Consider the following 17651-nt stretch of genomic DNA (forward strand, 5'->3'; position numbering starts at 1 on the left):
AAACTTAAAACCCCCAATTTTTTTATTTTTATGGTGGCCATTCAATGATCACTTTTTCGTGTGGTGTGGTCCACCTAAGATTTGGATTTGCTTCATTTTTTGGCCCATACCCTAAAATGATTTGTCAAAATGAATAAACGGTGCAGATACATCATATTACGTCGCGGTAGCCCCACGGTCAGGGTCCCACCATATTACGTACCTCCTATGTTTGAAACCAATTGAATTACCAAGACATCTCAACCTTATTTTATTAAGGAAACTCCATGAGCTCCACAATAATGTATGTGCTATATCCACTCCTCTCCTTCATTTCTTCATATCATTTTAGCCTATGAGCCTACAAATGGGGCAGAGCCAAAGCTCAAGTGGACCATGCCAAAGAGAACAGTGGTTTCAATGGTGGCGTCTTTATTCCCACTCTTTCCCATGATGTGGCCCACTTGATCTTTGGATCTGCCCCATTTCTTGTCTCGGGCTCTAAAATTATCCAAAAAATTGAATGGACGGCATGGATACAATGCATGGGGCCCACACAATCTACCTCTTTTTTGAGCCAATACCTCTAATAAAAAAAAATTAAAGATGTTTAGGTGAGACCCGGACTCACTCGGGACAATGCAACCCTTAACGCAGCCCCAGTTTAATGTATGTATTTTGTATCAATGCCGTTCATCCATTTTTCCAACTCATTTTAGTGTATCATCCAAAAAATGAAGCACATCCAATTATCAAGTGGACCATACCAAAGGAAAAAGTGGTGATTGACTATTAATGGGCCACAAAAGTTCTGGATCAATCATCTATTTATTTTTTCCTTTCATCCAGGCTTATGTGAACTTATCAATAGATTTGATGGTAAATAACACTGCAAAAACATTAAGGTGAGCCCTAAGAAGGTTTTAATGGTAGGGCCTTCAATCAATACTGTTTCCTATTGTTTCCTATGGCATGGTCCACTGGATAATTGGATATGCTTCGTTTTTTGGATGGTGCCGTAAATTAAGGTGGCAAAACAGATGGACGGTGCGGATATACATGTCTTAATACATTTATAAATGTTATGCATTATATTTGAATATAGTTGCCTTAGTTCAATCAGACAATGCATAACTTAGGACCCTATACAAAAGAAACCTCTTGTGTACTTTTTTTATATGTTATTATTTAAAAGTGTGTATTAAGATCTTTTTTAACAATACCTGAAGTTTTATTGAAAAATTCAATCATTTTCCCAATGTTTCCCCATGTTTCCCAAAAAGTGCGATAAATTTGCGATACAAACGATATATCCCATGCGATAACCGATATGTATCTGTATCCCAAGTAGAGGTGTACATGAACCGAGCTAGCTCAATTAGCTCGCTCGACTCGACTCGAAAAAGCTCGATTCGACTCGGTTCGAAGCTGAGTTCGAGCCGAGTCAAGCTGATTTTTTGAGCTCGAAAATGAGTTCGAGCCGAGTTCGAGCTGGCCCCACCTCGACTTGACTCGAATCAAACCTAGCTCAAATCGAACTCGGATCGAACCAGTTTGGTGACTCGGTTACTTTGATATTGATGTTGCTCACCAGGTGTTTGATGAAATGACTCAACGAAGTGTGACTAGTGGAAAGGAAGGTATGTACATGAAACAAATACCCATTTTTTCTTGATTTTTATGTTGCTCAGAAGGTGTTTGATAAAATACCTGTAAAACCATTACTTTTGTTTTACAAACAGTGGGATTTTGAAGGTGCAAGGTGTTTGTGGAAATGATGCAAATGCGAACTCGGCTTGATCTTGGCTCGAACTGGCCCGAGCTGCTGACCGAGCCGAGCCAAGTTCGAGCTGAGGTCAGCTAGTGGCCAAGCTGAGGCTAGCTCGACTCGGTTCGACTCGATATACACCCCTAATCCCAAGGGTGTGATCCACTGCACGATACCAATATTTCGAACATTGGGCGTATCACTCTTATCAAAGCGGCTTTATCAAACCTTCCCCTCTACTTCATGTCCATTTTCAAATGCCCGATTTTGGTGCACCCAAGGCTAGAGAAACTCATATGCGACTTTTTATGGCAAGGGGTGGAAGATAAGAAGAAGTTCCACTTAATGGGATGGAGTGATGTATGCAAGACCTATGAAGAGGGAGGTGTCAGTATTAAAAACCTTAAATCCATGAAGAGAGAGCTTTTTTCACTTTCCTGGTGTGTTCCGGAGTCCGCCGCGAAGATATTGATTGCGTGGAATGGGATCAAGCTTGGAAAAATCAAATCGATGATCTGGTGTATGACCATTCTTGCCATTTGGTGGGCTGTTTGGGAAGAAAGAAACAAAAGATGTTTCAATGATAGATCGTCTTCTGCGAAAGCGGTGGGGGCTAGGGCTAAAAAGATGGTATTAGAATGGGTTGTTAATGTAAACGATTTGAATAGTGTTGATCTTAGCTTTTTAGGTGGTTAGGAGCCTTCTGCTATCTCAGCAGTTCTGCTTCTCCTGTTTCTCTTTTGCTTTTCTTCTTGTTTTTTCCCCTCTTTTCAATGCATTTTCAGTTCGTTGCCTCTAAAAACAAAAAAGAAAAAAAAAAAAGGGAGGTCTCAGTATTAAAGACCTTAAATCCATGAATGAGGCTTTGCTCAGCAAATGGCATTGGAGATTCAGGGAGGAAGATATGGTGCTTTGGAAAGAAGTTATAGTATGGATGCTCGAATGGAGGTTGGTGGACGGGAAACTCTTCTAATTACAGAGCATTGGCTTTGTGGAAAGGAATTTCCTCCGTGAAGCAAGCTTTTATGGAAGTGGTTGGTTATTCTTTGGGTGATGGTGAAAAAATCCAGATTTGGGAAGACATTTGGGTAGGATCCTCCCCCTAGAAAGCTGACTTCCTCTATCACCTGGCTCCAAATCCCTCCATGATGGTGGCCGCCTACTTCGTGACAACGAGGTTGCTGATTTCGCAGCACTTTTACAGCATATCCACCTTTGTTCCCCATCTACATCGGACCTGGATAGAATGATCTAGAAAGCAGACAAATCAGGTGCTTCTCAACTCACTCTTTTTACTCCCTCACCCGTATTTGACAATGGCAAGGAGAGGTGGGGCAAACAAAATTTCTGTCACACTATGACATTCCTCCTAAAATTGCCACATTTGGGTGGCTGGTTAGTAAGAAAAAAGTCCTCACCATAGACAATCGTCGGAAAAGATTTATGATTCTTTCGAACATTTGCCTTCTTTGCATGAGTGACAAGGAGACGGTCAACCATCTTTTTCTTCATTAACCCTTGGCATGGAAGATTTGGGAAGACATATTGGGTCACTTCCAGCTCTCTTGGTCCTTCCTGCCAATGATGGCCAACCTTATAATTGCTTGGCACGGGATTAGCATTGGGAAGGAGAGGACGATGCTGTGGAGAATGACATTGCTTACAGTTTGGTGGCCTGTTTGGGAGGAAAGAAATGCGAGGTGCTTTAGAAATGAAAGGAAGTTGGTGGAGGGAACTTCCCAAAGGGCTGGATTTCTGGTGATCGAGTGGGCCTCTTGTGTTACAAAGCTCAAGGGATGTAATATTCTTTTTCTTAGGATGTCATTGGATCGCCCTCTCGGTGTTGTTGTTTCTTTGTTTTCTTTTTGTGGTTTTGTTGTTGTTTGTTTTGCTTTGTTTTTTAATAGTCTTCGTTATCTCTCCAAAAAAAAATCTTCTTTAAATTTGGACTAGTGGCCATTTTACCTATGACCACCCACTTGATAGCTGTCCATGGTGACAATTGTTCAATCATGCCATTTTCAATCTATATTACATCCATAGTGAACCTCATGAATGGGTATGTGTATATTGCTTTATACATATGCCACGTGCGGAGCAGATAAATCACCGCCATCTAAAAGACGGTGGTGAATTGCAACTATACTAAGAAGCTTGCAGGCAAATAAGCATTGGCAAAAGTGCAAAAAATAAATAAATAAATCGAAGTGAACGCTACCTTTCCTATGACAGCATCTCCGCCAGCAGTAGATACAACAACATCATTGGCACGAATGACCCAATGCCGCCAATACAGTTGACAAGAGCCAAAGTATACACCATCCAACATGCAGCCCTGAGGCAGAAGACGCATGCGGATTGAGTAAGAAAAACAGTACTTCTCTTCCTCATTCTGAAGGTTGCTTAGTTCTGGGACAAATACAGCAGAAGCACGAACCTGGAAAATAAAAAGAGAGGAGCAGTGAAAACCTAGGACCAAGAATTTTCTTAAAAGGATATTCAGCACATCTAAAGGTAAGATAACTTCATCAGGAAAAAGTTGCAACCAACTCACTGGCCTTATTGCAGCAACATTATCAAAAGAAAAGAACAACTCAAAAGCTTGTCATCGCTAAGATGTTTAACCAACTTCATATGTTCAATGCTCCTCTCAGAGGAGAAGAATTTCAAATAAAGTAGAATACCATGTGTTGCATTTCTAAAGCAACACAACCTGTACCTGAAAACATGCCTTGTCAAATTTCCCTACTTGTGGCTGAGAATAACACCGTATGTTGGGGTTTAAAAGACTTGAACAAGGTAAGATTCTCTCAACTCGGAAAATTATTTACAGCCCAACCGAGTGCAAAGCACTTGTATGTGAATCCTGAGCATAACTGGAAGTCACTTTTACAGGTTCCCCTCAATTTCTCAAGTTTTCACAGGTTTGTGTGGGTCACACTTGGCATTACTCCAAACCCATTCTTTGCCTTCTCTGCTGTCAAGATTTAAAGCCATAGATTTATCAAATTTCAAGCAGCTTTCTACAGGTCTTTTTTTTTTCTTCTTCTTTTAAGGGATCGTGAAAATTTTATTAAAAGAAAACAGGGCAAAGATGAGGGTTCAATAGCCCAGAAATTTCAAAGATCTCTACGAAGGAGAAAGAAAAGACTTGGAACAATTAACAAACGGCTTGAGGATGCTCCCATTGTGGCCCCCCTGAACAGCTCATTAGGGCCACAAGGATGATTGCGAAAACATCTATTATTGTGCTCTGCCAAAATTGACCAAAGGCCTGCAAGAAGAGTGATGAGGGCATCACTTCACGTACACCTTTGTGTACGTATCAGAGGAGGCGGGCCGCATCGATTTCCCTGTGGCTAGGCGACTATCCATGATCGTGTTGAAGACTCCATGTGCATGTGCGAGCAATCTGTAAGACCCCACACTGGGAAGATGCACATGGGCTGCTATATGGAGTGATATAGACTGTTGGATTGGAGGGACGTGATGATCGAGCCGTTGGATCACACGGATCACATGATCGAGCCATTGATCATGGATCATCCACATTAGTTTTTTAGATTTTATCATCTTTTAGGATTTTGTTTTGATTATTTTATGTTTGGACACCTTTATGAGTGATTTAGTAGATTCCCTTTAGACCATGATCATTTTTATTAAAATTTTATAAGACTGTTTTTTGTGATTAGTGAAACTTGTTTGAGCTATAAAAAGAGGATGGGTGTGTGACTCTTTCCCTCATTAGGTTTTTGTAGAAAAAAAAAGAAGAAGAGTCTTTTACTCTTTTCTTCTTCTTCTTCCATCTTCATGAGATTTGAAGATACTTCCATGTGAGTTGGAAGGAAAATTGGTGTGAGGCTAATCTTTATCAACGGAGTTGCGAGGTCTCCATCTATCCCCACAACATCACCCTTCCATATTCCATCAAGGTATTTTTTTCAAAGTTCTTCAATTCTCCCATCTCAGATTTTCTTCTTCTTCTAAACCTCACCTTCACATGCTCATCAACAATCCAAACCCTTAAAGACCTAAACCCATCCAACCTACCCACACCTTGACCCTTTTGGTTTCCCATCACCTTTAAGTCAAAACCCTCTTATCTTTTTCCCAAAATCCCTAACTTCCCTTCATCTAAAACCTTAATTCCCCTCTACCAATACCTAAATCCATCAATCCCCTTAACCAATTCACCCAATTTATTCCTACATTTCTCAATCTATTTTAACCCTAATTTCACCCTAGGGTGTATTAGGTCTTCTACTTTAAAATTAAAAAATTTAAAATTAAAAAAAAAAAAAAAAAAAAGGCTTTACCCTATGCTAATTGGATGTCATACATCCATTAGAACCTAGTTTCTTTTATTTAATGATCTTATGCTACGATGTTGGTAACCTAGGCTAGGATTATGCATGATATTCTTATGGTTTACTTGGTATCAGTGATGATAATGGCAAGTTTTATGTTCTTTTGTTAATTACCTTAATTTTGTTGCTTGATCTCACATAATATTTGGTTCATGCATCGGTCCTGCATCAAAGAGCCTCCGCAAGATAATCCTTTTATGGATGAAACCACCCTATGCCACATAAAGATGCAATCGAAGTGGGCATCACCCAGCAGCATAAGAAGTGCTCAAAGAATCTTTCCCACACCGTTGTTGCAAGAATACAACACATCAACAAATGATCCACAAAATCGGTGTCCAAAAGGCACAAAACATGCACATCAAGGATGAGCATGTCTCTTCCAAAGATTATCAATTGTCAACACTTGATTTTTGGCCGCTAACCGAGCAAAGGTGATGACTATAGGCGAGCCCATGTACAAGAAAATAAACTCCCTCAGGTTGCATGAGGCCCAAGGAAAAGGAGAGCCCACATGGAATGGTCTAATAGAATAACAACCCGATCTCCCCAACCACCATGCCGAACCATCTCTATCAGATGTAGATGGAACCTAGTTTTATAAAAGGTCCAAAAGTCTCACCATGTCCTCCAATTCATCCTCATGCAAGTTCCTATGACAAGGAGGAGACACCACACGACCTCCTAGAACCAAGAAGCATTGAGAAATGGGCATCACACAAGCAATATGGCCAAACTAGGAAGCAAAAACATAAAGGAGAATCGCCACACCTAACGTCCTCATACAATCGAATGTGAGTATTGTAACTCACCATGAACATGTTTCCTCTTGAAGTAGTCAATTATTTAGCCTTCCAAGCCCCCAAAGATCTATATATAGAAGAGGATTTAGAAAACCAGCCCCCATCATCTACCCTATATTTTGTACCAACAACATGTTTCCATAAACCATCGTCATCCACCCCAAATCTCCACAACCATTTCCCTAATAAGACCAATACTTTATGTATATGTATGTACCATGTATCTTACCCTTGAGATATGGAAACATTCCAACATCGCACAAGATGTCACACAAGAAATACCGCATATATTGGGGAATGTACTGCAGTCTGAGGGAACCATTAGGGAAATGATAGAATTTTCAATGAAACATTAGGAGATGTTAAGGGCCTGTTTGGATACAAATAAGTAACTTTTTCTACTTACAATGGTAGATAAGTGACTTATTTCAGATAAGTAAGTTTGGTTTATGATTAGTTATAAGTAACTTTTTTACTTAAAAGTAATCAATCACTTCAGTTAATTTTTTTTTAATCTTTTTGACTTTTCGTAAGTTGCTGAAGAGAGGTATGAGAAGAGACGAAAGAGAGGAGAAGCTAATAAGTATGTCGTTTACCAGACACACTTATCTTCTTCATAAGTAGAAACTACGATAAGCTACTTGTGGCATAAGTAGCTTATCTTAAGCAACTTACTACCCAAACGGACCCTAAAAGACACATGACAACACACTTAGAACTCAAAACAGTACAAAAATGACCAAATGTAACTCGTTTTAGAGATTGATACTTTGGCAGCGTGATGGATGATACACATACACTTAGAAATTACTTAGAAATATGTGGAATACAACTAATTCAAATTAAGATATCAGAATTATCGGTATCCCAATTTAGATGTATCAAAAACCAAAAATAGCACATTTAACTCTAGATTGGTGAGCATTTACTGGACGGTTCATCATCATCATGTTATGCCTTCTCCCAATTAATTCGAGTCGGCTACGTGAATCCTATTCCGTTGTTCCACTCTATCAAGGGCCATAACTTCAGTTAGACCATAGATCATTAAGGCTTTCTTACCACCTCCATCCATGTCCTTTTGAGCCTTACCCTTGCCTTTTTAGAGCCTTCAACTTGTATCAACTCAATACTTCTAACATACCTAGTTATTGGTCTCCATTGCACATGACCAGACCATTTAAGTCTACTTTCCCTCATCTTATTACCCATTGGTGCCACTCCTAAGTTCTTTTGAATACATTCGTTTCTTATTCTATCATTCTTTCGTTTTGCCACTCATCCTTCCCAACATCTATATTTTAGCTACACTTATCCTATGAACATGTTGTTCCTGAACTACTCTCATAAAGCATGGCTGGTCTTATAGCTATCCTATAAAATTTCTCTTTCAACTTGAGTGGGGCACGATGATCACATGAAACTCCGAAGGCACGTCTCCATTTTCTTCCACCCAGCTTGAATTCTATGGGCAACATCCATCTCAATCTCCACTCTCGTGAATTATCTCTCCATTTATTGGACAGTTAAAAATGAAAAAATATCCAATGATCTTATTTCATAAACAAGTAATCAAAGGTTAAGACTGTTCAATGAATCTGATTTTGGGACTGTCACTTAGCGACAGCGAGTTTCACAATTTAGTCTGTTTAAAGGAATTTCCGATGCTTCCAAGATCGAGCTTCCTTTTCTACTGTTGTCTTCTCGCACTTGATGTGGGACCTGAAGGAATGGTTGTCCAATCTATACCTCTTTGTAACGCAAGGGCATTTTTACATTGGGCTCGAGTGGGGTGGCTTGTGTGAAGCGGGGGCACAATTGGGCTGGGCGACCCATGTGAGGCAAGACCCATGTGAAGTGGGACCCATGAGGGGGGTTCGGTCGAGAGCCTGACCTGGACTATGAGATAAAGGGATTGATTCGCCACACTCTATCAATTCGAGCTTTTAGAGCAAGTGGTTAGTTATCCTGCATCAAAAGTGGTATTAGAGCGGAGGTCTCATGTTCAAAACTCTTCACCGGGGATGATTAATGCAGGGGCATTTTCACACACCGTGCTTGACTGTGCTAGCTTGTGTGAAGCAGGGGCACACTCTGGGTGGGCGGCCCATGTGAGGCGGGATCCATGTGAAGTGGGGCCCACGAGGGGGTTCGACTAAGGGCCTGACTTGAGCTATGAGATAGAGGGATTGATTTGCCACGCTCTATCAGTACGAGCTTTTAGAGCAAGTGGTTAGTTGTCCCATGTAACTTAGATAGACTGCCCCCATCTACTGCTACCTAGAAGTGTTTTTTGTTTTCATGTTGTCTAGACTTGTATAGATTTTAGGTTTTCTTTCTTCTCTCAGTTCGGTCTTTTCTTTTCTTGCTTTACTTTGTATTTCTGTTTTCATTTTTAATGAATTTCTTTGCATCCTTCAAAAAACAAAAAAAAAAAATAAAAATAAAAAAATTGAATTATTGTATGCCATGCGTACATTTCTAAGTGGCTGTTTATCAAGTGTCATACACTGTCGCAGTATCAAATAACTCCCCTTGATTTTAAGAGTGTGCTTAGTAAAGCTTTCAAGCATGGTCAGACTCCTATGTTGGTTTAGTAGCAATGACTCATCCTCCTCATACGTGGCATTGTATCTAACCAGCCAAATTGTTAAGCCCATCGTGGATGGAACATATCTACAAGATTTGCGCTGAACAAGAAATTCTAACCATTGAAGTAATGGCGATCAAATCAATGGCTAAAAATAAGATAGCCAGTGGCCTGAATTCAAATGAAGAAATCAGATGGTTAGTACTATTTTCACAGTGTAAGTTTTGGCCTGGGTTATGCTGCATCAATAGTTGAGTTGGTGATTTGGATAATCTAGATTTCCGTAATACTTTTCCATGTGTAGATTGAAGAGTCACCACTTCTCAACATCCTATCCCATAAAGCATGGCTAGTCTTATATCCATTCTATAAATCTCCCCTCTAGTTTGATTGGCATGCAGTGATCAGTGATCACATAAAACTCCAAAGTCACATCCCCACTTCATCCACCCAGTTTTAATTCTATGAGAAACATCCAGTTGATGATATTTCAATGAATTTAAAATTTATCGCCAACAAGGGCATATCTAATGTCCAAGGGTGTGACGCCTTAGACATGGCATGGAGTAACCGCGTCACTGCCAATTTATTTGCTACTTTATGAACTTATTGCTTAATTTTGGAGCGGATGGAACATATTTTCGAGGGGCTTGATTTGTCAATTGGTGGCAGCTTTCAGATTTATGCAATTTCAATTTCTAGTGTAGTTGCACTTCTATTCCCCATCATTCGCTCCAAAGCACCAACTATCAGGGCAAGGTTTCGAGGAGTGCTGACATTCATCTAAGAAAGTTTATAGCGAGGCAATCAGCTTTTGTTTCTACAAAATAATTGCATATTCAAGTAACATATTTCATTTTCTTTTATTTCTGTTCCTTTTATTCTGTTTTTGAATGGCAGAATTTTTCACATAACCCTTGAACTTCTCGTTAAGCAGAGAGGTCAATATTAAAATGCCTAGGCAAAGATGTTATGCTTACAAACATGCATTAAGGCAAAGCAAACAGGAAGTAGGTTTTGTATTCTTTAAAAATAAATTGCTGCCAGCATGAAACCCTCTAAGTATCATTTAGCAAACACTTATGGAAGAATTCCAAAAACAATACGATGAAGTAGTTGATAAACTTTCAGTTGATTTAGACATTAGAAAAAAGCCCACATTAAGTCCAAGTTTTCAGATTTTCCGCATGGATGTACAAAACATCCATGGAAACCTGTTGCCTATTCCATCACAGTCCGCAAAACACCATTACAGCGCAATTCAAGCAGGAAAGCCACTCAACTTGTGAGACTATGTATTCATCAACATTAAGCTAAAAGAACAAAATAGCAGGTGGAAGGAAATAAGATGTTCTCAATTTTCAAGAAAGAATGGAACTTGAGGGAAGAAATGTTCTAGATGCATTGAAATCAAATAAAGAACACACATTTGGTGGTAGCATAAGCATATCTTAGTCCAAAACTACTACAAAAATAACCATTTGAATGATGTAACTTCATATAGCCAGAATCTTGCAAGGACAAAAGGAATAAATGATACTAGCAGGAACTACAAAACATGTTATCAGTATGTGTTGACCAAGGCAAGTGACAACATAAAAGAGAACTACAACCAAATGTATCTTTGCGTTCACTAGCTTTTCACTGTTTGCGCATATATCATACGGAACTTATTATATCCAGATGAGCACAGAATTGAAATGTTAAACTAAGGAACTTTTGGACTGTTGTTAACCTGAACACCATTAGTTACTGCAATGGAACAGACCGGCGATGTTTCCGGGAATAGACTGATACTACGGATTTTTCTTTCTTCACGAAGCCGAATCGTACCACTTTGTAAGCGCCTGCCATGTTCTTCTAACCACAGCAAGATGGCGTCTTGCAGCTGAAAACTGTTCATATCATGCACTGATCTTATCAATGCATCAGGTACACATGGTATCATTTCTCTATTTGTAGCTAAGTTTCCAGTACCAACGTAGAGCTGACCATCATCACAGTTAAGGATGAACAACTTATCCATATAAGTAGAAGCCGCCACAACAACATACTTAGATGTGCTTGGAAAACCACCGTGACGTAACTCTTTCGTTTCAAAGATTACCCCACTCAAAGGTAACAAGTATACATTTACTGCATGGTCATAAAAGAAGTAACCTCCTATAAGGCCCAAAAATTCTTCTGGACCTCCAATTTCCTGGCCATCACAAAAGCGATACAGAACCCTAGTAGGAAGAGGTAAAGTCACCCCCAGCTCATTTTCCAACACCTTTATTTCAGCTTCGGATGCACCTTTCCGCAGAGTATTGCCAGCCTCTGGAAAGTTTGCAGCCATCCAACTTTTAAGTGTGCTCCAACATTGTTTAGCTCTCCTCACTAGAGGCCAAGGATACATACCAAAAGCTTCCTTCCATAATTTATATGTCACCTGCAGAAAGTTTGGGAAAAAAACAGAGAGATGCCATATTTAGAAGTAATTGGATAACATGAAAGGAGTGCATAATTTATTGTAAATCATACAATACAGCGCACACAATGAATTCCAGTGTATAAAAACAGGGACTGGAGCCTGACCCTCTCTTTCTTTTTTTTTTAGACGGCTCTTTCCAAACAGTCTAACCCATTCCAAGCCATAACATCTACTTGAAGTCAGTGATTACATTATTGATAATATCAGCCGATATTATTGGCATCGCACGTGGGCGAATACAAAACTAGCCTAGAACGTCTCAAATCCTGAGTATCGGTCAGTTGTATCATCAATGTATCACTGATATCGCAATGAATCGCGAGATATCAGCAAATTTCTCTTTGAAAAAATCCATGGTATCAATAGATATCGTTGACACCAAACAGGAGCCGCACCAATTTTGTCAAAAAAAAAAAAACCGGAGTCATTTTTCCACTTTTTCCTTCATTATGCTCTCTTCTAAACAGATTGTAGGTGGATTTCGGTCCATCCTTTACAATCTTTTGGGAGAAAAACGTCGATTTCAAAGCCAAATAAAGATTTTTTTGGATTTGGGGCTCAGTGTTTTTTTTCTCATTCGATGAGGTTAGAAATTCTTTTTTTTTAAAGGGGAGAACACACACACTCTTACACCCCCACACGCACAATTGGGTTCTTGAACCCATGACCTCATAGTGGAATCGCACAGAGTTTACCACTGAGCCATGAGTGGAGACCCATCATAAATTCTTGATTCTTCATGTTTCAAGGATTTGAACCTTTGATTTCGAAATTTGAGGGTAGGTGGTTCGATTTGGGAGAAATTCAAAAATTTTCCAATTTCTCCCAAATTGGTTGCGATCACTCCAAACACGAAATCAAACATGTATGAGGGTTGAGCTACCGATTCATGAAGTTTTTGTGATTATTCGGAAAAAATATTTTTTTAATTAAATTATAATAAAAAATTATTAAAATATAATTTTTTTTCAAAACTTCACTTCTAACAACAGTTTTTTGAGTCCAATTTCATAGTATTTAGGAGTGTTTGATGAAATCATCATCACATACACTCTAATTTCAAATTTTGGGGGTAGGTAGTCCGATTTTGGGAAAATTGGGGAAAATTCAAATTTTCCCCAATTTCTCCCAAATTGGATGCAATCTTACACTCCAAACACGAAATGAAACATGTATGATGCTTGATCTACTGATTCATGTATTTTTTCTGATTTTTCGAATTGTCTTCTTACATTTATAACTGTTATAAGTTCACTTTGAATATAGTTGCATCAATTCTATCAAACAGTGCATAGCTTAGGACCCTATAAAAAGGAAACCTATTATGTGCACTTTTTTGTGATGTTATGATTTAAAAGTGTGTATCAAGGTCTTTTTTAACAATCCCTGAAATTTCATTGAAAAATTCGATCAATTTCCCAATGTTTTCCCATCTTTCCCAAAAAGTGTGATACATTATCCAATACAAACGATATATTTCGTGCAATAACCGGTACATATCTATATCCTAAGGGTGCGATACGTAACGCGATACCGATACGGTAAACACTACTTGAAGTATTAATGAACAAGAACACTACTTGAAGTATTAATGAACAAGAACAGAAAGACAAAGCAAAAGGAATAACAAGAAAAAAAAAAAAAAAAAAATCCTTTGGCACACAGTCTGACCCATTCCAAGCCATAACATCTACTTAAAGATTGCTCAATCCCAGATACATGCACCCCCGTCAAAGAGCTACAGACCTCGGACCAACTGAGTAAGCTAAATTTATGACCATCAGAATCACCTTTCCATAACCATAAGAATTCCCTTCTAAGTTTTTCAAGCTTGCATAAAGCCAATTTAGGGCAACGACAGAGATAGGAAATAAGAGGGGAGGTTAGAGAGAGCCACTTTGATAAGGGTTAAACGACCCCTAAGGGACAAGTATCGCCTCTTCTAAGTCAACAGCTTCCGCTCAACATGTTCAATGACAACATACAACAGATTCTTAGTCAGCTTTCCAATGCAAAGGGGAAGACGAAGATAGGTAGATGGGAAGGAGTCTGCCTTGCATCAAAAAACCTCTACCATATGGGAAAGGCAAAATGAGCAAGATTGATGCCCAACATCTCACTTTTAGATAGATTAACCTTCAAGCTAGAGATGGCCTTGAAACAACGGGTGATTTTCTTGAGGTTCTCAACAGCAACCTAGGAAGCATCACAAAAGAGGAGAGTATCGCCAGTAAACTGGATGTGAAAGACAGATAGCCCCGAGTATGATGGGGACATCTCACGCACACCCCCCTTACGCACGTATGCAAGGAGGAGGGCCCCACCTTCGATCTGGATCGATGACAACATCCATGGAGGGCCTCTTTGTTAGAGGACTGTTTTGGTTCCTTGGGGTGGACCCGATCATCATGTGGATCCCATCATTGGATCTCATGATCGTGGCCCACTACCCTAGGTGACCTAGGAGTTTGTGTTTTGCTTATTACTATTATTAGGAACATCATGAACGGTTTAGATTGCATTGATTAGTTTTTATTTTTTATTACTTCGTCTTTAAGTAATAGTATGCACACATGGCGCGGCTTTTGGGATACAGGTTTTTCTTATAAATAGGCAACCCCATGTAGGGTTTTTTTTCATTGAAAATGATTAATAAAATTCTGCGTTTTCCTGCTTCTCTAATTTTTTGAGTTGTAGAAACCTAATTGAGTGTGAAACCCTCCCTTCTTCGAAGGGCTAATTACCATGGTGCGAAGCCACACCCATCCCAAATCGCCCCCATCTCCTACCCTCCATATTCCTCATCTCCTACAACCATCCCTTCATCAAATCCACTCACGTTTGCAACTAATCTTTCCCCTACAGCAGATTTTCTGAATCTGGCCCTGCAAGAGGGATAAAACTTCAGCGGAGCACCGTGTTCAAACCAATCATCCGTTTGACCTGAAATTTGGAGGGAAGGTAGCCCATCCCTGGCCGACCAGGCCCTAGCTGGCCGATTCCAGATTCGTGAGCCCCACACATATGCGGACCGCTATCTACGCACGTGCGTCAGGCCGGTTTGCTGTCCACACATGCGGGCTGATCACAGGTTCCCTCTCGTCTCTATTTCACTCCTCTTTCGCCTTGTTTCCATAACCCTAACCCTAGATTATCTCAAATCCCCAAGTTCTATTCCACTTTTGAAACCCTAGGTTTTCCCGAATTGAAACGTGAGAATCTCTTGGATTGAAAATAATCCTTTGCATGTGTGGATGAATCTACTATCCTTTGAGCATTATTTGGTCTATAATTTTTATTTGATTCAGCCCTAACAAGTGTAGGCTTGGACCCTCATAGAATCCCCTTGTTGAATGCTTGACTTTATGTGAGATGTGGAATTATTGTGATTGTTTCTAAATTATTATGATCTAAAGCCTGAAATCTTGCACATCATATCTAATTTTCATGTCCTGCATCAAATTTGGTATCAAAGCCTAGGGTTCTTGTAGGGGAATGCATTGCATGTTTAGGGTTTAGTTTGTTTATGTCCATTATGCATCAAGTCTCATCATATAGAGTTGTTTAGAGGTCCATAATTCCAGATATAAGCTACTGAAATTTCTGTTATCAGAAAGTTAGCAATTCACATTGCTGAAATTTTCTGTTATCCCTTTATTTTGATAGTTATATTGTTGAATTTTGATAGAGTTGTGTAGTTTCCCTCATATAGAGTCTCATAGGATCATTTAGTCCCACTTAAACGCATATAGTCGTATTAGAAGGTCTTTTAGTTGAGTTAGTGGTTGTATGCCCACACATACGGGTCGTGGCTTTGGGTTACACCCTACACACTAAACATGGAGCAATTGCAAGAATCAATATACAAAATGACCCAACAGTTTGAGTCTTTAGGTAAGCACTTGGAACAACGTATTGACCAACACTTGAATCAACTTACTGTGCATGTTACCCAACTAGAGACATCCGCCTGGGCAAACCCCACCATTGGGGAAGATGCCCAATCTCAGGCAGGTGGTCAGGAAGATAGACCAAGAAATGGAGGTGGCCAAGGAATCGGTTATGAGCACGCACCAGTACACCCACCCCGTGAGGGACATCAAGACCACTATGATCCCGATGCGCAACTCCTCAAAGGAGTTAGAGTAGATGCCCCCACGTTTGATGACCACTTGGACCCTAAAGCTTTTCTAGATTGGTTGGCAGATATGGAACCACTATTTTGAGTGGTATGAAATCTCGGATGCTCGTCGAGTCCGATTCGCCAAGATGAAACTTGTGGGGCAAGTAAAGAGGTTTTGGGCTACTGTAGAGCAAAAGAAAGAAAGTGCGAAGGAGCTCTCAATAGTCCATTGGGAAGAGATGAAAGAAACACTTAAGGAAAAATACCTCCCTTTTTCTTACCACTTGAGGTTGGTTAAGGAATGACAGTCTCTTTGACAGGGTTCGATGAGTGTTGCTAAATACATTGAGAAGTTCGAAGAGTACTTGACCCATTGTGAAGTTGATGAAGACCCCGTACTCACCCTTACTCAATTTAAAATGGGCCTCCGTTCTGACATTAGGAGAGAGTTGCTCACCAAGGACATAGACACTCGTGAACAGATGTATCAAGTAGTGTTGGAGGTCAAGCAATACCTCAAAGCATCTGTGGGAAGGCGGTTTGAGTTTCGCGACTCTGGCGCTAAAGCCAACCCTTCTGGGGCCAAGCCTAGCACTGGATACCAAAACAAACCTTCCAGTAGTTCTCAGTCCAAGCTCGGGGATGATAAGTGTAAAGAGGTTATCGGGTCTAGCTCGCGTAGAAGTGGAGCAACCAGTGTTGTCATGTGCGATCACACATTCGCATATGCGCACATATGTGCACTGATCGCATATGCGACAGTAGCATATGCGATCGCATCACCGCACATATGCGATCGCATATGCCACATGTGCCATAATATGCAATTGCATAGTTGCCAACGGTCATAAATCTAACCGTTTTCTGACCGTTGGAAATTTTATATATTAAAAAAAAAAAAAAATCCTTATTTTTTCTCTATAAAAAAGGTTTCTAAGCACTCCTAAATGTGCTCAAAGCTCAAACTCTCTCTTTATTTTGCTCTCTTACACTCTCTCTTACACATTTCCAAGCCTCAAGCTCCACTCCTCCATCCATATTTCTTTTAAGAATCAAGATTGAGATTAAAGTTTCAATCAAGGGACAAGTACATACATCCATAAGGATTCAAGAATCAAGATTCAAGAGACATTACAAGACAACCAAGCTCTCCATCCATTGAATTGAACTCTCTTTCTAATTACTAATTTTTCCAAGTTATAAATATTCACACAACACACCCACCACTCTCTCTTTCTAGTTTCTAATCTATTATCTATCTCTCTTTCTATCTCATTCTCTCTTAAAGTTTCATAATATCCAAGTTTTAAGTTTTCTAATAACTTCTAACATTTTTTTTAGTTTGTTTGTTACTTTGTTACAAGTTAGTGTTATGTTGGTGACTTAGTGTTACAACTTACAACTTACAGCAACATAACTTTACCAGTCTACATTCTACATAATTCTAGAATCAAAATCAAGACTCAAGTCAAGGGTCGAGGACTCAAGTCAAGGGTTGAGAGAAGACAACTTAGACAAGTGAAGATTGAAGAATTTGGAACCTCTTTT

At 39.6% G+C, this 17651-nt stretch overlaps 1 protein-coding gene across 3 annotated transcripts in view; it reads right to left on the bottom strand.

The window, feature by feature from the left end:
- The window catches only part of LOC131240170 (F-box protein SKIP16), a 41540-nt gene that overhangs the window by 10509 nt on the left and 13380 nt on the right, over nucleotides 1-17651 (bottom strand). For all 3 annotated transcript variants that reach the window (XM_058238249.1, XM_058238250.1, XM_058238251.1), the window contains exons 2-3: nucleotides 11243-11938; nucleotides 3966-4184 (exon numbers count right to left, since the gene is read on the bottom strand). In XM_058238249.1, the coding sequence (XP_058094232.1) occupies nucleotides 3966-4184; nucleotides 11243-11938 (915 nt within the window). The remainder of the gene's footprint in view (nucleotides 1-3965; nucleotides 4185-11242; nucleotides 11939-17651) is intronic.

The sequence above is a fragment of the Magnolia sinica genome, chromosome 3, assembly GCF_029962835.1.
Source record: "Magnolia sinica isolate HGM2019 chromosome 3, MsV1, whole genome shotgun sequence".
Lineage (NCBI taxonomy): Eukaryota > Viridiplantae > Streptophyta > Magnoliopsida > Magnoliales > Magnoliaceae > Magnolia > Magnolia sinica.